The sequence below is a fragment of the Hyperolius riggenbachi genome, chromosome 2 (genome assembly GCF_040937935.1).
Source record: "Hyperolius riggenbachi isolate aHypRig1 chromosome 2, aHypRig1.pri, whole genome shotgun sequence".
Classification (NCBI taxonomy): Eukaryota; Metazoa; Chordata; class Amphibia; order Anura; family Hyperoliidae; genus Hyperolius; species Hyperolius riggenbachi.
This window is the reverse complement of record NC_090647.1, coordinates 17,681,387-17,703,523: the sequence shown is the minus strand read 5'-3', so window position 1 is coordinate 17,703,523 and position 22,137 is coordinate 17,681,387. Positions and strand designations below refer to the sequence as shown.

At 43.1% G+C, this 22,137-nt stretch overlaps 1 protein-coding gene across 1 annotated transcript in view; it reads right to left on the bottom strand.

Moving 5' to 3' along the window:
• LOC137542475 (polyamine-modulated factor 1-binding protein 1-like) overlaps window positions 1-22,137 on the bottom strand; it is a 52,110-nt gene that overhangs the window by 17,474 nt on the left and 12,499 nt on the right. Inside the window, exons 2-6 of the mRNA XM_068264415.1 lie at window positions 21,351-21,421; window positions 19,147-19,840; window positions 17,435-17,467; window positions 6,509-6,727; window positions 3,420-3,560 (exon numbers count right to left, since the gene is read on the bottom strand). Coding sequence (XP_068120516.1) covers window positions 3,420-3,560; window positions 6,509-6,727; window positions 17,435-17,467; window positions 19,147-19,840; window positions 21,351-21,419 — 1,156 coding nt within the window. The 5' untranslated portion in view covers window positions 21,420-21,421. The remainder of the gene's footprint in view (window positions 1-3,419; window positions 3,561-6,508; window positions 6,728-17,434; window positions 17,468-19,146; window positions 19,841-21,350; window positions 21,422-22,137) is intronic.

Genomic DNA, 22,137 nt, shown 5'->3' with positions numbered 1-22,137 from the left:
GAACCTAGAATATGACATATTTTTCTGTTGTTTCACACTTTTTGGTTATGTGCTATACTTCCACATGTGTTAATTCATGGTTTGGATGTCTTCAGTGTGAATCTACAATGTTCATAGTCATGAAAATAAAGAAAACTCCTTGAATGAGAAGGTGTGTCCAAACCTTTGGTCTGTACTGTATGTATGTGTATATATATATATCAGCAGTCTGGGAACTGTCCAGACTCCTCCCCCTGTCCTATCATCAGCCACAGGTGAAGCCATAAAGTACATGTTCTCTATCCAGGCCTTCCAAACAAAGACCCGCATCACCTGCAATTAGTACGGAATGCCGCTACCAGGCTGTTAACAAGCCAACTCCACTATTGCCACATACACTAAAACCAACCCTTTGCTCACTCCACTGGCTACCAATAAAATGTAAAATTCTGTTTAAGATCGGCTTCTTGACATTCCAATCCTTGCACAATTTGGGCCCTGCATACCTGAAGGACTTGTTGCAACTGCATCACACCCCCCACAATCTTAGATCAAAAGGATCTAATAACTTGGTCACCCCCCGAGTCCCCCTCAAGACCTTTGGAGACAGAGCCTTCTGTCATGCTGCCCCCACACTTTGGAACTCCCTGCCACATCCAATCAGGACATCTCCACTACTGGAAGCCTTTAAGTCCAAACTGAAAAGCCACCTGTTTAACTACGAACACCTGACTGTCTCCTCTGTAACACAGTCCAGCCTGCATCCCTGTATTGATCTAAGACATACCTATGCACTTTGAGTCCTTTGGGAGAAAAGCTCTTTACAAATGTTATTGTATTGTATTTTATATATTGTATAGCCAGGGCGGAGCTGGTATAGGAAACCATCTAGTCTTTCACTGGTTGCATTTGACATGGATAATCATTTCATACCCATTTCCAGTTTTCTCAATTCAAAGTAAGCATAAGGTGTATTTAGTGTGCCAAATACTATAGTTTGGCCTGGAGTTGAAAAACGAGAAGCTTCTCACACTTTTGTATTTATGAGGAACATAAACAAAATTTCCATCTTCTCCACATTCCCAACATTTAACATGACGCTCGGTAGTTGAGCTTATAGCTCTGTCTTGCTCCTGTAAACCCCACTTTATTCCTCAAATCTCTTCTCTCTCTCTGCTGAATATTGCCCTATACATGTATTTTGTGTACCACAGAGATCCCCTTTCCTTCTCTCGAAATGGCTGTAAATATATCCCGAGCATTTTCGCTTTTATAAAAGACAACAAGGATGAAGAGGCACCCAATGATAATAAAATTATGTTAAAATCAAATAAAATAGAAACATAGAGGTGGCTTACCTTTCAAATGACACAAGAAAAGTAGGGTAAATTTGCTTTTTTATTATTGACTAGCTGATGGACCGGTGTTGCCCGGGTATCTGATTGGCTGTTTGTGGCTCCACCCCCTTTTCTGAATTCTAACCCCAGTCACCCAATGACCAACTGTACCAGGTTTCAGGCTTGTGCCATTAAAGGCCTGAGCCCAGTGACGCAGTTGTGTTCGCTTCTCAGCAACACATCAATGTTACAGATGCTGAAAAGCGGACAGAAGCAAACACAACAGTGTTAGTGGGCTCAGGCCTTAATAGTGCAAGAATAGCAGCAATGAAATATTCCCCTTTAAAATCAATAGGTGAATTTTAATTGGCTTGTGTAGGCTCCACCCACTTTTCTGAATATTAATCCCAGTCACCCAACGACCAACTGTGCAAAGTTTGAGAGCCCTACCATTAACAGTGTAAGAATGGTGGCTGTTTATATTTTCCCAGTGAAATTTGTATTTGTCTCCGCCCACTTTTTGGTTATGGGGATACAAAGTATCCTATATGATATTCCAGGTAATGTACTATGTGTGCCAAATTTCATTCAAATCTATTCAGTGATTGAGTAACAAACATCCAAACTATTGCATATATAATATTAGTGAGATAGCACAGGCAATGCGTTTTGTGGGTGCAAGCCCACTTTTTCAGGCCAAGTGCCAGGGTTTGTGTAGCTAAAAGCTTGGAGCTCTCTTGGGGAAGGGGGGCTATTAGACCACATTTGCTCTGCCACCCCGGAACCAATTTCTTTTTTTCAAGAGTGCAACTGCACTCATCCAGCCATACGTGGGGTGCCGAGTGGAGACGGGTTTCATTTCTCCACCCGTTTCCTATGATTGGTTGCCCTATGCTGCAACCCACCTTTGTGAGTGTATTTCTTTCTATTACACATTCCAGGATACTAGTTACATATTGTGCTATTGGGCTCCTGTTGTCTCTGTGTTTTTTTTCACAAGGTGTTTTTCACGCGTACGTTAAAAAGGGGCGCTGGGAAAAAAGGGCGCCGGGTTTTTAACGATAAGCATGGATAACGTTTAAAAATGTATTGTACGGGATTTCGTTTAAAATTAATGTTTTATAAAGTTATAAATCATTAAATAATGTGCATTAAATCGGCAATTGTAAAAACGTTAATCTTTCGTTTAAATAGTGAAACGTATAATAACGTTTAAAATTTTTTTTTTCTAAGTAACCCTCCCTGTACCTACCCCTAACCCCTAGACCCCCCTGTTGATGCCTAAACCTAAGACCCCCCCCTGTTGGTGCCTAAGTAACCCTCCCTGTACCTACCCCTAACCCCTAGACCCCCCTGTTAGTGCCTAAACCTAAGACCCCCCTGTTAGTTTTTTCGTTTAAAAATAATGTTAAAAAAATGTACTGTTTTTCGTTTAAAAATAATGTATTAAAAAAATATTGTACTGTTTTTCGTTTAAAAATAAAATTTAAAAATGTATAAATCATTAAATAATGTGTAATCATGAGAAACAGTAATAAAACATTAAGTCTCCGGGCGCCGCTTTTAAAACGTTATTTTTCTCCGGCGCCCTTTTTTCCTATCGGGCGCCCATTAAACGATATTTATTATAGGAGTGAATGGCGGCGCCCGATTTGTCCACTAGCCTCAGGCGCCCGAATTTACTGTTCCCGTTTTTCACCTCATCCTTTCTTTGCTCTAAAGCACATCTGAAGTGATAGGGATGTGGAGGCTGCCATATTTATTTCCTTTTGTCCAATGCACATTGCCTGGCTGTCCTGCTGATCCTCTGCCTCTAATACTTTTAGCCACAGCCCCTGAACAAGCATGCAGCAGATCAGGTGCTCTGACTGAAGTGTGAATGAATTTGCCGTATGCTTTGTAGGTCTGTAATTCAAACACTCCTGATGCATGAAAGATCTGCAGGACTGCCAGGCAACTCGTATTGTTTAATAGGAAATAGATATAAAAGCCTCCATATCCCTCTCATTCAGGTGTCCTTTCAAAGCTTTAGCTGAATACTTAAAAATCTGTTATTTGTTTTTTCCTCCTGTGAATTCAGAGCTGGACAGGACAGCAACTTACTTGTCTGCTTGTCGACAACCTGGTTCAAGCTCTTCAATAAGGTCCCAAGTTTTGTGTAAACTCCGGACACCCCTTTCTCCACCAATTCACTTGTGCTTTCTATTGACTGCTGCAACGTCCGCTGAGATCTGGTGCTTAGCTCTGCCAGATAAAAACCAAAGTCAAATCCAGTTCAGTTATCTTAATTACCCGATTGCATGTCGGCACCACATTTATGTGCCACACTCTTCACCCGTGCAGACATCACTGCCCCTCATTACACAGCGTCACATATCAAATTAAAATGGAAAAGAAAGAAAGGGACTCAGTAACTTACTAAGAAAGCACAGCAAGCGAATTTCAATGATGTGTAGATCTTACCAATGATATGAATAATAGTGTTGGTGTTTGAATTTGGCATCAGTCAGGTGGTCTGGGCTTACTATATTTTGCAAAGATCTTTAAAGTGTACCAGAGATGAATCGTTGAAAAAGATTTATACATACCTGGGGCTCCCTCCAGCCCCCTCGGCACCAACTGATCCTACGCCGTCTTCCTCCGCCTTCTCGTGGTCCCGGTAGAAGCCCTGTAAGTTTGGCCAGTTGGGGGTCAGTCAGCACATGCACAGTGTGGCTGGAAGCACGGCAGGGTGAGCGCAAAGGGCCAGGCGGTGCTAGCACGGTGCGCTCCCACTGGCCAGACTTACGAGGCTTCTACGAGGAGGTGAAGGAAGACGGCGTGGGAGGGATCGGTGCGGATGGGGCTGGAGGAAGCCCCAGTTATGTATAAATATTTTTTAATGATTCATCTCAGGTTTACTTTAAAGAGAACCCGAGGCAGGATCTGACAAAGCAATACCCATACAGAGGCTGGTTCTGCCTATAGAGCCCAGCCTCTGTTGCTATTTAGTTTCCCCCAAAGCCCCCCCCCCCGCGCGCTGTGAGACCCCATAAATCACAGTTGCGCTGCCGACACAAAGCGTGTCGCAGCGGGCTGTGTTTACCTTTCTAATGACAGTCTCCGCTCTACCCCGCCTCCTGAATCGCTCCGGTCCCCGCCCACGTCCCTTCCCTCGCTGCTGATTGGAGGGAAGGGACGCGGGTGGGGACCGGAGCGATTGAGGAGGCGGGGGAGAGCGGAGACTGACATTAGAAAGGTAAACACAGCGCGGCTATAAATTTTGGGGTCTCACAGCGCGCATGGGGGGCTTTGGGGGAAACTAACTAGCAACAGAGGCTGGGCTTGTCTGCTTACCTACTATGGGGATGGGGGGGGGGTCTCTGGCTGCCTATACTGTAAGTCTGCTTTTAGATGCTAAACTCAGGATAGAAGCATAACGCTAAAGGTGCCCACTAACCATCCAATTTCTATCAAGAAATCATTAGAGTGATCAGACAATTCTGATCGGAACAAAAAATCGTTCACTACATTATCAACTAACAAATCTTTGCTTCCTATCTATCACAACCAACAAGAAATTCCAATCGGACGACATTTTTATGATCAATTGTAATCGATTGTGCCCATCAACAGAGATTATTCACAACCATTCCGATCAGAATTTCTGATCATTAGAATGATTTTTCGCTAGGAATTGGACCGTTAGTGGCCATCTTTAGGAGGTTAATAACCCTAAATAATGAAGCAAATTAATGTTAATGGAAACTGCAGTCTCTGCTTCTAAGAAATACAAATATTATGGGAGAGTCTAACAACCTGCAGGATACTGGTTCAGTTTCTTCTGACTTGTATTGTTTGGTATAATTCCATCACCGAGATTCTTTCTCAGACATCCTGTCACATGGTTTTGTACACACAGTTACACATGTGCAAATAAGATAATGTGATACATTCTGATGACCTGCTCATTCAGAAACTATGGAGGAAATTTTCAGGGTCAGGGGACAGAGCATAGGCCTTGAATGCAACACTTTTCAAAAAATAAAGGACCACTATTAGGGAAAAAAAATAAAATGTAAAATACATATGTGTAAGATGTACATTTGTAACAGCGTGAAGTGCACTGTAAATTATTTTGTTCCCATGTACTTGTCACTTACATTAGGAAAAGTGGCGTAGCTAAGAAGCTACGGGCCCCGGTGCAAGTTTTACATGGGGCCCCCCAAGCACTCTATACATAACAACAGTGTCAGAGGTGCAAGTAGGGGATGGGGAACAGCTTGTTAATGATTACTGCTATTCAGGGCCGGGCCGAGGCAGAGGCTGGAGAGGCTCCAGCCTCAGGGCGCAATGTAGAAGGGGGCGCACAATTCATTCAGCTGTCATTCCCAATTGTGTTTGAAGCAGAAAGAAATAAGAAAAGGGGATACATGACAGTGACTGCAAGCCGGATAACTAGAGATTAAGGTGTTGGGGAGGTTGGGGGCCCTGGGGCACCTATTAGTCTAATAGCAATCAGTGTGTGATGGCTGGGGTGGGAGGAATGGAGGGGCGCACTTTGCTGTCTCAGCCTTGGGTGCTGAAGGACCTTATCCCGCCTCTGCTGCTATTTAAAGCATCTATAGAAGTGATTATTACCAACACAGGGCCAATAGAGAGCTAATATTGTGCTTGAGGGAGGGCCCCTCTGATCCAAGGGCCCGATGCGGTTGCTACCTCTGTGACCCCTATTGCTATGCCACTGAGTAGGTAGTACAAATATGACAGATCTAACAGATTTTGGACAAGGCCATCTTCGCATGGGGGAGTTACAGAAATTCCTTTATTTTCAAGAGACCATGGGTGGCAGTGGTACACTCTAGGTGGCAGAATAGTGGCACGTGAGGAGACAGCGTTGCCAGCATCTTTGTATTGGTACTTTGCAGGAAGTGATTTTGAAAAGATTTAAGGAAATAATAAGAATCCCCCATGAGGAGATGGACTAGTGCAAAGCATCTCTAGAACCAACTGTAATTGATGGCTACATAGGAAAAACATAATTCATAGTGCATTTTACTCAAATCTTATACATATGTATTTTATATTTTATGATTTTTCAAGATAGCTGTCATTTAATTGCACCATATAATAACTGTTATTACAATTACATTTAAGAAGTTTCATATAATTACATGTATGGGCCTGTAATCTATGACTAAATTTACACTTACCTTCTATTTGTTTGTATAGTGCAGTAACGTTTGAGACTATTAGTATTAGATCTTGTGAATTGTTTAATGACTGCTCAGTAACCTTCTGAGCTATGTCCCACTTTTCATGGTTCTGGGTAATGAGATATTCCAGAGTGCCAATCCTCTCTTCCTGCTCAGCTGGAGACATCTGGGCTTGGCTTTTCTTATTCTTCCTGTCATCCACTGATGCAGCTGCACCTTAAAATATGCAAACAATACAAGCAAGTCAAGAAGCAACAAAGAAGAAAGAGCAAATGTTCTCATTATTGCTATATTCTTACACTTCTCTTCTGTGGTGTTTGTATGTTTTTCTCTCAACAAAAACAATATTTTTATAGAACCAGCATAATGGTAGATAGACCTTCTCACTTCTGTTTTGACCTCAGAGAGAAGATGGACCAACCTGAAGATGTGCTAACCTACGTCCGCTCTGTGCCAACAGAATACCCATATAGCTCATGGTGATCCAGAACCACTAGGAAAGTATAAGGGGGTAAACAGTGGCGTAGCAATAGGAGGTGCAGAAGTAGCCACCGCATCGGGGCCCTTGGGCCAGAGGGGACCCGAAGGGTCAACCCTCTATCACAGTATTAGCTCTCTGTTGGTCCTGTACTGGTAATAATCACTTCTATAGATGCTTGGAATAGTAGTAATCCTTAACACACTGCTCCCCATCCCCTTCTTGCAACTCTGACACTGGGGTTGTCCTTGCCAGGTTTTGGTGCCCCGTATCACTTGTAATGTATAGAGTGCTTGGGGGGCCCCATGTAAAACTTGCACCGGGGCCCATAGCTCCTTAGCTACGCCACTGGGGGTAAAAGAAACCGAAAAGACCTCCTACTAAAACGGAACACTGAGTATAGAAGAAGAGAAAAGGTCCAAGGATGGAGCCTTGTGGTACACCAACAGACAGGGGGTGTGGAGAGGAGCTAGTATTAGAGTAGGAGACAGGGAAAGAATGTTCAGATAGGAGAAATTCCAAGAATGTGTCAGGCCTTTGACACCCAGTGATGAGAGGGTCTGGAGAAGCAGAGAATGATCAACAGTGTTAAAGACAGAGGAAAGGTCGAGAAGTATTAGTACAGAAAACTGGCCTTTGGATTTTGATCATTTGCAGCTTCAGCTTCTAATTAACATGTATAAATACATCAGAGGGCAATATAATAGCTTGGCGGATGAGCTTTTTGTCCCTAGGCCTTCTCAAAGGACTAGAGGACATGATCTGCGCATGGAGGAAAAACGTTTTAGCCATTTATTTAGGAAAGGGTTCTTTACAGTAAGAGTGATTAAGATGTGGAATGCATTGCCACAGGAAGTCGTTATGGCAAACTCTATACCTGCATTTAAAGGGGGCTTAGATGCTTTCCTTGCATTGAAAGACATCCATGGCTACAATTACTAGGTTATGCCTAATGATGTTGATCCAGGGATTCTATCTGATTGCCATCTGGAGTCGGGAAGGAATTTTTCCCTTTAGGGGCTAATTGGACCATGCCTTGTAAGGGTTTTTTCGCCTTCCTCTGGATCAACAGGGATATGTGAGGGAGCTGGCTGGTGTTGTACTTTATACTGGTTGAACTCGATGGACGTATGTCTTTTTTCAACCAAAATAACTATGTAACTATTATGCAGGAGAACAGAGGCGCCAAAAGGATAAAAGGAAGCTAAATGAGCTTAAAAACCAAATTCTTGGTAAATAGAGGAGGTAGTGGTGGACTTACCTCCTCCAAGTAGACACACAACGACTGTAGTAAAGACAGTCAATATATTTTATTTATGAACTCCAAATATGCAACGCGTTTCGCAGGTTTGATCCCGCTTCATCAGGCAATAACAACGGAGCAATAGCATATGTGGTCAGTAGAAGAGGTGCCTGGCTCTTCTACTGACCACATATGCTACAGCGATATTTGAGAAGTGAAATTAAGTTTATTGCATTTACAGAAAGTGCGCAATAATTGTTTCAATAAAATTAGGCAGGTGCATAAACTTGGGAACTGTTGTCATTTTATTGATTCCAAAACCTTTAGAACTAATTATTGGAACTCAAATTGGCTTGGTATGCTCAGTGACTCCTGGCCTACATACACAGATGAATCCATTTATAAGAAAGAGTATTTAAGGGGGTCAATTGTAAGCTTCCTTCCTCTTTCAATTTCCTCTGAAGAGTAGCAGCATGGGGGTCTCAAAACAACTCTCAAATAACCTGAAGATAAAGATTGTTCACCATCGTGGTCTAGGGGAAGGATACAGAAAGCTGTCTCAGAGATTTCAGCTGTCTGTTTCCACAGTTAGGAACATATTGAGGAAATGGAAGACCACAGGTTCAGTTCAAGTTAAAGGGGAACTTCGGCCTAAACAAACATACTGTCATCAAGTTACATTAGTTATGTGAATTAGAATAGAGAGGTAATATCATCTCTGACCCACCCTGTTTTAAAAGAACAGGCAAATGTTTGTGATTCATGGGGGCTGCCATCTTTGTCATGGGGGCAGCCATCTTTTTGGTTGAAAGGAGGTGACAAGGAGCAGGAGACACAGTTCCAACTATCCTGTGTCCTGATAACCCCTCCCAGCTGCACACGCTAGGCTTCAAATGTCAAATTCAAAATGTAAAAAAAAAAAATTGCACCAAAACAGCAGAAAGAGAACAACAAAATCAGAAATCCCATCATGCTTTGCACAGCATCAGGGGAAAAAAGCCCGGGCAGTTTTCTTCTGTGCAGCTAAAAATGAGGTTTGTATAAGAGAAACAAAGTTCTGATGCTGTGAAACTGTTAAAGAAACACAAAGACTTTTCAGTGCTGCTGAGTCGATTTTTAGTCTGGAGGTTCACTTTAAGGCTCGATGTGGCTGACCAAGAAGAATCTCGGATAAACAGAAGTGACGAATGGTGAGAACAGTCAGAGTCGACCCACAGACCAGCACTAAAGACCTACAACATCATCTTGCTGCAGATGGAGTCACTGTGCATCGTTCAACCCTTCGGCGCACTTTACCCAAGGAGATGCTGTATGCAGAGGAAGCCTTTTCTCTGCCCACAGCACAAACAGAGCCACTTAAGGTATGCTAAAGCACATTTGAACAAGCCAGCTTCATTTTGGTACAAGGTGCTGTGGCCTGATCAAAATAAAATTTAGTTATTTGGGCAAAACAAGGGGCGTTGTGCATGGAGGAAAAATAACACAGCATTCCAAGAAAAACACCTGCTACCTACAGTAAAATATGGTGGTGGTTCCATCATGCTGTGGGGCTGTGTGGCTAGTGCAGGGACTCGGAATCTTGTCAAAGTTGAGGGACACATGGATTGCACTCAGTATCAGCAGATTCTGGAGACCAATATCCAGAAATCAGTGACAAAGCTGAAGCTGCGCCGGCCTGGATCGTTCAACAACACTGCTCAAAATCCACTAAGGCATTGGTGCAGAGGATCAAGTACAACGTTCTGGAATGGCCATCTCAGTCCCCAGACCTGAGTATAATTGAAAATCTGTGGTGTGAGTTAAAGAGAGCTGTCCATGAAGCCATCAAACCTGAATGAACTAGAGATGTTTTGTAAAGAGGAATGGTCCAAAACACCTTCAGCTAGAATCCAGACTCTCATTGGAACCTACAGGGAGCATTTAGAGGCTGTCATTTCTGCAGAAGGAGGATCTACTAAATATTGATTTCATTTTTTTTTTTTTTGGTGCCCAAATTTATGCACCTGCCTAATTTTGTTTAAACAATTATTGCACACTTTCTGTAAATCCAATAAACTTCATTTACTTCTCAAATATCACTGTGTGTGTCTCTTATATGATATATTTAACTGACATTTTTTGTCATAACAGCCAACGTTTTATACAGGAAAATCATGACAATTATCAACGTTGCCCAAACTTTCGCATCCCACTGTATATATACTAACAAAGACTGGTGGCAAGTCCTTGCAACCACCACCATCAATAACTCCCCCACTTGGTTTTACAGGTCTGCAAACAGGAACTGGTTGGTTGCACTTCCAACGTTCTTTTGAATGAAACTAAAAAAACTATCAACTCTAAAGAGGTGTCACAAGGTCAATTAAACAGGGCTGGGGGCACCCAATGCATAGTAAAGCTTAGTCAAAGAGGCACGCATGCTCATTACACAGCTAGGATAGTAAAGGCACTTGTTTTTTATTCACCTGTGGAAGAGGGCAAGCTCCAGTGAAACGCGTTCCAGTGAAAATCATTTTTGTGCTCAAATAAAAGACCTTTTTACACAGACTGGTCCAAATTCTTCAGGAGAGGTCTCTTCTTTAGATGATTTAAAGCTTCATAACCTTTTTTATGCATTGGTCGCCTCCACTCCTCTTTTGGTTGATTTTTAGTAAGAGGGAACTATGTATTCTGTAGTACTGGCGCAAGCCCTATCCCATAGAGCCATATCAATCTCTGCCATGAAGTGATGAGGACCAGAAAGTCCAAAACAGGCTGTATGTATGTTGAGTTGATGTGGTTCGGTAACATGTAAAAGCTAAATGCTTGCTATACACCAGCAGTTCTGGATTGATCCTGGCTTCAGGGAGATAAAGAGATGATTTGCATATTCAGCAGCAATGCATTGCGGGAAACCACAGTTGCTCACTACAGCTGAATCATCAAAAATACAAGTCCTTCTCAAAAAATTAGCATATTATGATAAAGTTCATTATTTTCTGTAATGTACTGATAAACATTAGACTTTCATATATTTTAGATTCATTACACACAACTGAAGTAGTTCAAGCCTTTTATTGTTTTAACCACTTAAGCCCGAAGGGTTGAAATTTTTTTACATCCGAGCAACTTTCACCTCCCATTCATTTGCCAATAACTTTATCACTACTCATCACAATGAATTGATCTATATCTTGTTTTTTCCGCCACCAATTAGGCTTTCTGTGGGTGGTACATTTTGCTAAGAGCCACTTTACTGTAAATGCATTTTAACAGGAAGAATAAGAAAAAAACTGAAAAAATTCATTATTTCTCAGTTTTCAGCCATTATAGTTTTAAAATAATACATGCCTCCATAATTAAAACTCACATATTGTATTTGCCCATATGCCCCGGGTATTACACCATTAAAATTATGTCCCTATCACAATGTATGGCGACAATATTTTATTTGGAAATAAAGGTGCATTTTTTTAATTTGACACGCATATTTAAAAAGTTCAGACCCTTAGGTAACTATTTATGTTTTTGTTTTTTTATTATTGTAATTTTTTTTAATTTAAACTTGTATGTGGGTATTTTTTGGTGTGGGAGGTAAACAGGGTTTTTTTATGTATTTAAATGTATTTATTTAAAACCTTTTTTTTTTGGGTGTAATTTGCTATTTGGCCACAAGATGGCCATAATCAAAAAGTCCTGGGAGCAATCGATCTCGCTCCCAGGCAGAAGAAAGGAGACCAGAGCTCAGAAAAGCCGCAGCGTCTGAAGAGACGCTGTCGGCTTTTCTCCAGGGGGGTCCGATCAGCGAAAGGGATTTATAATCCCTTTCACTGATCGGTGGGCTAGCGGCCAGCAGCGGGGGCGCGCACGGGGGGGCCCGCGGGAGCACGCGCGACCCGCGGGAGTGCGCGCAGCCTAACTGGACGAAAATTTTCGTCCAGTTGGGCTTAAGTGGTTAATATTGATGATTTTGGCATACAGCTCATGAAAACCCAACTTTCCTATCTCAAAAAATTAGCATATTTCATCCGATCAATAAAAGAAAAGTGTTTTTAAAACAAAAAAAGTCAACCTTCAAATAATTCTGTTCAGTTATGCACTCAATACTTGGTCGGGAATCCTTTTGCAGAAATGACTGCTTCAATGCGGCGTGGCATGGAGGCAATCAGCCTGTGGCACTGATCAGGTGTTATGGAGGCCCAGGATGCTTCGATAGCGGCCTTAAACTCATCCCGAGTGTTGGGTCTTGCGTCTCTCAACCTTCTCTTCACAATATCCCACAGATTCTCTATGGGGTTCAGGTCAGGAGAGTTGGCAGGCCAATTGAGCACAGTAATACCATGGTCAGTAAACCATTTACCAGTGGTTTTGGCACTGTGAGCAGGTGCCAGGTCGTGCTGAAAAATGAAATCTTCATCTCCATAAAGCTTTTCATCAGATGGAAGCTTGAAGTGCTGCAAGATCTCCTGATAGCTAGCTGCATTGACCCTGCCCTTGAGAAAACACAGTGGACCAACATCAGCAGCTGACATGGCACCCCAGACCATCACTGACTGTGGGTACTTGACACTGGACTTCAGGCATTTTGGCATTTCCCTCTCCCCAGTCTTCCTCCAGACTCTGGCATCTTGATTTCTGAATGACATGCAAAAGTTGCTTTCATCCAAAAAAAAGTACTTTGGACCACTGAGCAACAGTCCAGTGCTGCTGCTCTGTAGCCCAGGTCAGGCGCTTCTGCCGCTGTTTCTGGTTCAAAAGTGGCTTGACCTGGGGAATGCGGGCACCTGTAGCCCATTTCCTGCACACGCCTGTACACGGTGGCTCTGGATGTTTCTACAGAATCGGTCCTTCTCCACAATCTTCCTCAGGGTCCGGTCATCTCACCTCTTCTCGTTGTGCAGCGTTTTCTGCCACACACTTTTTCCTTCCCACAGACTTCCCACTGAGGTGCCTTGATACAGCACTCTGGGAACAGCCTATCCATTCAGAAATTTCTTTCTGTGTCTTACCCTCTTGCTTGAGGGTGTCAATGTTGGCCTTCTGGACAGCAGTCAGGTCGGCAGTCTTACCCATGATTGCAGTTTTGAGTAATGAACCAGGCTGGAAGTTTTTAAAAGCCTCAGGAATCTTTTGCAGGTGTTTAGAGTTAATTAGTTGACTCAGATGATTAGGTTAATAGCTCGATTAGAGAACCTTTTCATGATATGCTAATTTTTTGAGATAGGAAATTTGGGTTTTTATGAGCTGGATGCCAAAATCATCAATATTAAAACAATAAAAGACTTGAACTACTTCAGTTGTGTGTAATGAATCTAAAATATATGAAAGTCTAATGTTTATCAGTACATTACAGAAAATAATGAACTTTATTACAATATGCTAATTTTTTGAGAAGGACCTGTACCTACTGTTTTTAGAAGACAAAATATACTTTGGGCCAACATTAATACACGTTAGACTTGTAGAATGGTAGGATAGTACGACTCTCTCTCCTCTTTTCACCTTTTCATCTTGGGTTTACTTGCTCTAGCTACAGATCTTAGTTTATCTTCATTTTTTCCTCCATTTGTCTTTTTACCTTTCTTCTTCATCTACCAGATAAAGCAAACCATAATGCCCAATAGAGATGTCGCGAACATCAAATTTTGGGTTTGTGAGCAGTGAACGCAAACTTCCGCAAATGTTTGCAAACAGGCAAATCTGGTGACAGCCAACCGCCATAGACTTCAATGGGCAAGCAAATTTTAAAACCTACAAAGACTGTTTCTGGCCACAAAAGTGATGGAAAAGCACCAACACTCTGTCCCCTATGCTATCAAGGCACATTGCCCTGAGGAAGCGGGCCATGACCCGTGAAATGCGTTGTCAGATTGCTTTTTGAATAAAAACTTTTTTTCATTTGAACTGGTTACTATATCTTCTATGGAGGTGAGCAATTACCGCCCTTTTTATTATATAATTTTTTATTTAAAATAGAACACACATTGGGCGCCTACATCCTACCCACTACCAGTCAGAGGTAATAGCTTTGCAGTTTTTCTGGACAGTCTATCATATTACAGGAGAGCGACCATCCAGTATCCAGCAGGACCTGGCATACCGAGCGGGACTACAGGAAAGCGACCGTCCAGTATCCAGCAGGACCTGGAGTACCGAGCAGAGCTACAGGAGAGCGACCGTTCAATATCCAGCAGGACCTGGAGTACCAAGCAGGGCTACAGGAGAGCGACCGTCCAGTATCCAGCAGGACCAGAAGCACCAAGCGGGACTACAGGAGAGCAACCATCCAGTATCCAGAAGGACCTGGAGTACCGAGCAGAGCTACAGGAGATTGACCGTCCAATATCCAGCAGGACCTTGAGTACTGAGCAGGACTACAGGACAGCGACCTGGAGTACCGAGCAGGGCTACAGGAGAGCGACCGTCCAGTATCCAGCAGGACCTGGAGTACTGCCCGGGGCTACAGGGGAGCGGCCATCCAGTATCCAGCAGGACCTGGAGTATCAAGCAAGGCTACAGGAGAGTGACCATCCAGTATCCAGTAGGACCTGGAGTACCGAGCAGAGCTACAGGAGAGCGACCGTCCAATATCCAGCAGGACCTGGAGTACTGAGCAGGACTACAGGACAGCGTCCTGGAGTACCGAGCAGGGCTACAGGAGAGCGACCGTCCAGTATCCAGCAGGACCTGGAGTACTGCCCGCGGCTACAGGAGAGCGACCGTCCAGTATCCAGCAGGACCTGGAGTACTGACCAGGGCTACAGGAGAGCGACCATCCAGTATCCAGCAGGACCTGCAGTATCGAGCAGGACTACAGGAGAGCAACCATCCAGTGTCCAGCAGGACCTGTAGTACCGAGCAGGACTACTGGAGAGCAACCATCCAGTATCCAGCAGGACCTGGAGTACTGAGCGGGGCTACAGGAGAGTGACCCTCCAGTATCCAGCAGGACCTGGAGTACCGAGCAGGGCTACAGGAGAGCGACCATCCAGTATTCAGCAGTACCTGCAGTACCGAGCAGGACTACAGGAGAGCAACCATCCAGTGTCCAGCAGGACCTGTAGTACCGAGCAGGACTACTGGAGAGCAACCATCCAGTATCCAGCAGGACCTGGAGTACTGAGCGGGGCTACAGGAGAGCGACCCTCCAGTATCCAGCAGGACCTGGAGTACCGAGCAGGGCTACAGGAGAGCGACCATCCAGTATTCAGCAGGACCTGGAGTACCGAGCAGGGCTACAGGAGAGCGACCATCCAGTATTCAGCAGTACCTGCAGTACCGAGCAGGACTACAGGAGAGCAACCATCCAGTGTCCAGCAGGACCTGTAGTACCGAGCAGGACAACTGGAGAGCAACCATCCAGTATCCAGCAGGACCTGGAGTACTGAGCGGGGCTACAGGAGAGTGACCCTCCAGTATCCAGCAGGACCTGGAGTACCGAGCAGGGCTACAGGAGAGCGACCATCCAGTATTCAGCAGGACCTGGAGTACCGAGCAGGGACAGTTAATTCCCTGCAGGCCTATATGGTGGTTGCAGGAACTGTGAGTAAATATTTATATAAGTTTATCCTCCCTATACCTGACGATACAGCACCATTGGGCTCCCGGTCTCTCCCTACTTCTCACCTAGGTATTTTTGGCCCTTACAAAAATCACCAAAGAAAAAAGCCCTATAGCTTACACTGTTATTGGCAGGGTTCTCAATTTTGACACACTTGGTCACTGGGTGACTGGGATTAATATTCATGAAAGTGGGTGGAGCTTACAACAGCCATTCAAATTTCTGGTCAGGTAAATTTGAAAGAAAATTGTATGGTGTGTACCTAGCAATAGACAACTCATGCAGAAAAACTGATGCACAGAACAACTGAAGAGTCGAGACAGGCCCTAAGAAATGATTTATTTAGCTAACCTGTCCTGTTGTTTTTAGTGTTCACTGTCAGATTTAAGAGAAATGTGATATGAAAAAGAAAAGACTATTTCTGCTGGTTTCCATCTTAAAGCGGGATTGTCACCATAAAAATCAAATTTCAACAGCAACTGATCTGAGTGTATTAAGTGATAAAGATGCTAATCCTGCATTCAAAACTTTTTCTGCTGTTATGGTTTGTAGTTATTACATACTTTAGGAGCACTGGCCCTAGTGCCAAACAGCGCCAAAAAGTTGAATGCTGGGAGTTCTTTTTATCTATAATATATTCCTCCTCTTCCATTTATTTCCCTGCCTAGCTGATCACTTCTGTTTACAAGCAAGGCTGAGGTGACTCAGTGATTGGATGTGTAAATAAAAAAAAGACTCTGAGAGGAGGGCAGCTAATGAATACACAATGAGCAAGAGAAAGGAGGCGGGGAAACAAGAGTCAGGGAGGATATGATGTCAGCATTAGCTTGGCAAGATGGCCACTGCCTAGATTAGGATTTTCTGCTTTTCCTTTATAAAAGTCACAGGAATCATTACGTGGCTAGCACAATACACCTGTTATGTAAGTAGAAGTAGTATTTATCTACTTATATATGTGTTTTTTATTAATAGGTTAGCATGGGTGTCTCTTGTTATTTAACTGTTTCTCTATGATGCCAAAAGTGACTTCACTTCTGCCCTTTTTTTTTCTTTTAGAAAAAAGGAGATTTACATATATATATTTGGGGCACTAACTATTTTTAGGCATTTTTTTTATCTTTGGATGTTACAACCCCCTTTAATGCTGGATACACACGTTGCGTTTTCCTGCGCGATTCGCGGGATCGATTCCGTCGATTTGATTATTTCCAACATGTTCGATCGGGTTTCGATGGATACAGCCGTCTATCTTCCACACTTAATATGCAAAATCGACGGCTGTATCCATCGAAAGATGATCGAACATGTTGGAAATAATCGAATCGACGGAATCGATCCCGTGAATCGCACAGGAAAACGCAATGTTTGTATCCAGCATTAGACTCACTTTATAACCTCTTCATATATTTTATTTTAACAAACTATAAATTTAGCATATCGCAAAGACATCTACTTTGTGCAGGTCATCTTTCTGACATCGCCATACGCAACATGTGGGCAGATGGCCAGGGACCACCAAATGTCTGGCATGTTGAACACTTGCCCCACCCTCTGTGCCAGTGCTGAGGGCTGGCGTGTTGTTGGATAAAGGAAAAGGGGTCACTCTGTGAATGCATTACATGGGGGGCAGCTGGCACGGCCAAGTGGCAGAAGATGTCTCACCTGAGATACAGACGGCATCAGATTGCTTCTCAGCTGCAAAAACAAAAAAAAAGGCATAAAACATGGTCCATTTTTATACTTTTATGACTTTTCTATGTTTTCATTTCTGGTCACACAGTTGAGCTTTGGGCAGTGCCCAGTGGGCAACTTCTACTAATAACAAAAGTGGATTCTTCTTATAAACACTTTGCAGACAGGTTATGTATAAAGGCAAAAATAGAAAAGCACAGATATGACACACTAATAAGCAATATTATAAAGTATCAGCAGGTGGGTCCACCACGCCTTTGCTTGATGCATATTAAAACTAGAATGAATACACTCAGAGCTGGATTTACCATAAGGTGCTGTAGGCTCATGCCTACAGGCGCCTGGTGATGGAAAGGCTCACTTCTCTCCCTCCATCCCTCCTTCCCTATGCAGAGACCCAAGTGGAGTATAAAAGAGTACAACATTTTTTTTTATGTAAATCACACATACATTTGCCAGGATCCCTATAAATCAGTCCCCTACTTATAAGCAGGTTCTAGACTGTGGTATGGGAGGAAAATGTTTAAGCAATCTGTTCAGAGTTGGCTGCAAGTTGAAATGGGAAGGTAATTTTTAATGAGAGAAAATTACAAAAAACAAACAAACACAAAAGCCCCAAAACCTTGAGCAGCATTGAAACGTGTATGTACATCATATCTTTGTTCTTTTTTAAATTACCGTATTTTTCGGACTATAAGTCACACTTTTTCTCCCCCAAAAAGCAGGGAGAAAAAGTCAGCGGCTCATATGCAATTAACTTTTTCACCTGAGTTTCCTCCCAGGAGATACATTTTCATCTTAGATTTAGAATAACTTTTCAGCACTTTACAATGGAAAAAGTACCAAAAAGTAGGTGAAAAGTATTATCAAATTTATTTTGAGTATTTTTTTGGTTGCTGGTGTTTTAGAAGACATTTTATTGACAAGTTTCAAAATTTCAACCTAGGAGAAAACTCAGGAGAAAAAGATAATTGCATATGGACCAGTGTGTCTTATAGTAATATAATAATACATATTCGGACTTCCGTCTCAGTCCCCCATGTGCTCAATTGTGTTAGATGCACACATGCAGACGCGCATCTTTATCCCCCATTCTCCGGTGTCCTCCATGTCCAATCCCTCATGTCCCTTCTATCAGTGTGTTAAATAAGCACGCTATTCGCAGTTGCAAAGCTCCCATTTTTAAGAAGTCACCGCACAGCTTTGTGGAGCCATGAACCAATCAGGTGAGGGGGTGGAGGGTGCCGACCCACACTGCCTATCATGCTGCTTAACGTTCCTTGCTCCCTTCTAAATAGGAGGAGGAGTGCAGTGATTGGCCTCAATGACGGGACACAGGGAAATGGGTCATAGGACAAGACAACGGGACAGAGGACACAGAGGGACAGAGCAGAGGAAGGGGGAAAGAGGGCATAGGGAGAGGATAGAAGACAAGGGGACAGAGGACACAAGAGGTAAAAGGAAGGCACAAGGGGGACATAATAATTAGGGGGGTAAGGTCCACAGGATGCCCCTGCACCATGGACGCACCAGGTTTAGTATATTATTTTTTCCCCTGGTCTCTGGCCCCTAAAGCTAGGTGCATCTTATAGTCTGGAGCATCTTATAGTCCCAAAAAATACTGTGGGGTGGAGTTTTATTTCAATGTTTAAAAGTACTCAAAGTAAGGGTAGAGACATTACCTCCCATGATAGCACAGTTGAAATAGCTGCACATTTCTCCGGTACTCTCCACAAGATAAACTGAATTTAATTTGGTGACGTATGTAAATTTTTCTGTAGGAGGTATCAGGATTTCATTTTCCTCTGGGAAAAATGAGAAGTTTCCAATTTTGGCACCAAAGCAAGTAGTGATGCAAAACAAGGATCCAATGCCAAAAGTCACCGCCTCCATTGGGTTCAGAGAAGAAGACGTGAACCTCCCAAACTTGAAGCCTGGAGAAAGCTTATAGGCATCGTGGCTTCCCCTGAAGGTTGTGTAGTTGCTGCTGCAGTCGGGCTTCAGGATCTGGAGAGCTCTGGTGAGGTAGAAGTGAAGAGCCTTGAAGTGAAACTTGTCCATGTAGTCCTTGCGGGAGGCACCAGCGATGGTGAGGTTGCCATTGAATTGCCTGTAGATGGGGTTCCCTTCAGGGTACTTGTTGGTGAAGACCAGCAGTGCTATTCCATGCTCATCCTCAAACTCTTCTGGAAGTTCAAAATTGGAAACAATTCGTTTCCACTCTATTGTTGCATTTTTCCAAGCCTCGTTAAACTGCTGGTTTGACATCTCCCTGTGTAAAATCTCAGGCATTTTGTGTATAGCTACAGAATGTGAACATCCAATGTACTGGTCATCAAAAAAATCTGGTTTATATTTCAACTCATATGTGTCAACCTGCCAATAATTAATAAATAAAATCAAAAGTATGAAAAAGAAATTAAAGTGGGATTAAACCCTGACATAATATTCAATAAAACCTGTTTTCCTACTTTTTATTTCTCATACAGTTATCATATTTGCTTTTGTGCACAAGCATCATTGTCCATTTACAAATCACAAATTCCCAAAGTACAGTTCACCTGCTCTGAAAGCTGTCATTGCATTTTATTGCATAGCTGCTGTATTTACAGTATATATTAAAATAAATCTAGTGAGATTTCTCTCCTGTTTTTTACTTTCTACTAACCGTGCAAGCTGAAACACTGCACAGAATTGTTTACTAATTAAGGCTGATAAGAAAACATAAACAAGATAATGTAATCACTTCCTAAACTGCAGCATCAGAGATAAGCTTCCAACTGAAGAAGAAAGTGCTGTGTTTAACTGTTTAAATCTTGTAAGGCTATCATTTTTTTCTGGTAGTAGGTTTTATGCTGTAAATAATCTTTAAGAGCAAAGAAGAAATACTGAGTTCATACCACTTTAAGTAAAGCAATTAATGTCAAATTAGTATCCCTTCCCTATCCCTTGCCATAGCAATCTAGATGACTTCTCAAAAGATCAGTGAACGTGAAATGCCAACTTTTTAAAAACAACTAACTGTATTCATTAAAATTGGAATTTCCCCAACCTAGCCAATCATAATCTTCTTTTACTTAAAGGGGATATCCGGGGAATCTGTGAAAAAAATAAAAAATCAAATCCACTTACCTGGGGCTTCCTCCAGCCCGTGGCAGGCAGGACGTGCCCTCGCCGCCGCTCCGGAGGCTCCCGGTCTTCTCCAGCGGCGCACCCGACCTGGGCCAGGTCGGGATCTTCTGCGCTCCAACATTGGCCTTTTCTGCTCTCCACGCAGGCGCGCTGACGTCATCGGACGTCCTCCGGGCTGTACTGCGCAGAACTACTGAGCCTGCGCAGACGTTGGATGACGTCAGTGCGCCCACGTGGAGCGCAGAAGAGGCCGACGTTGGAGCGCAGAAGAGCCCGACCTGGCAGCCGGCTTGCAGTGTTGCCAACTCATCCCTTTAATTACTGACACATATGAATTATACAGGTTTCGTGGCTAGGTAGATGCAGGTAAGGCACTGATTATGTGTAAGTAGCCCCAGAACCTGTATAACTTAGATGTGTCAGTAATTAAAGGGATGAGTTGGCAACACAGCCGGCTTGCCCAGGTTGGGTGCGCCGCTGGAGAAGACCGGGAGCCTCCGGAGCGGCGGCGAGGGCACGTCCTGCCTGCTACGGGCTGGAGGAAGCCCCAGGTAAGTGGATTTTGATTGGCTAGGTTGGGGAAATTCCAATTTTAATGAATACAGTTAGTTGTTTTTAAAAAGTTGGCATTTCAAATTATTACTAAAAAGTTTAACTTACAAAGCACAGAAGGTGGGGGTGAGGGGTATTTTTTTGGGGGAAACCAAAACAAAAAAGTCGGAAGAAAACTTTTATCGTCCTCGGAGAGTTTTACCTGCAGGTTTTTACTTCCAGTCAGAAGCCAAAATATTGCAGCCAGTGGGTAGATAATTCTCTCCATCATTTCTGCTGGAAAAACATTGTGTGAAGTGTTTTAGATGCATTAAAAGAACCTTTCAGTGCATAAAAAAACAAAAACAAACAAACAAAAAACAACGGAAAAAAAAAAAAAAAACAGAACATGCATCCAATAACTAATTATCCAGCCTGTTCCTTTTGAATGATTCAGCTTTTACGGCGGGACCCAGAGGCAGAACCTGGGCTGGAGTTTAGGTGTGCTTTTATTTTTGCCGGGAAGTTTGAGTCCAAAAAATATTTTATTTATTTATTGTATTTATAAAGCGCCAACATATTACGCAGTGCTGTACATTAGTTAAGGTTACAGACAATATTCAGGGGTGACATACAGCAATAAGACAATACAGGAACACAAGAAAACCCAAATCATGCAGCACAGTATAAGTACAAGGTAACGCAGTAGTAGTCAGTCACTGGATGGGAGCAAGGGGATTAGGCAAGTAGATTTCACTCAAATGCTTAGCATGGGTGCACAGTAACAGAGGTGCATGATCAGGTAGAAGACACAAGGAGAAGGACCCTGCCCGAAGGCTTACAATCTAGAGGGAGTGGTAGGGACACGAAAGGTAGGGGACCAGGGTTCAGCTGTGGGTTTGTAGCACTTGTGAGGGGTGGTAGGCCAGAGAGAAAAGGTGAGTTTTGAGTAGTGTTGAGCGAACATCTAGATGTTCGGGTTCGGGCCGAACAGGCCGAACATGGCCGCG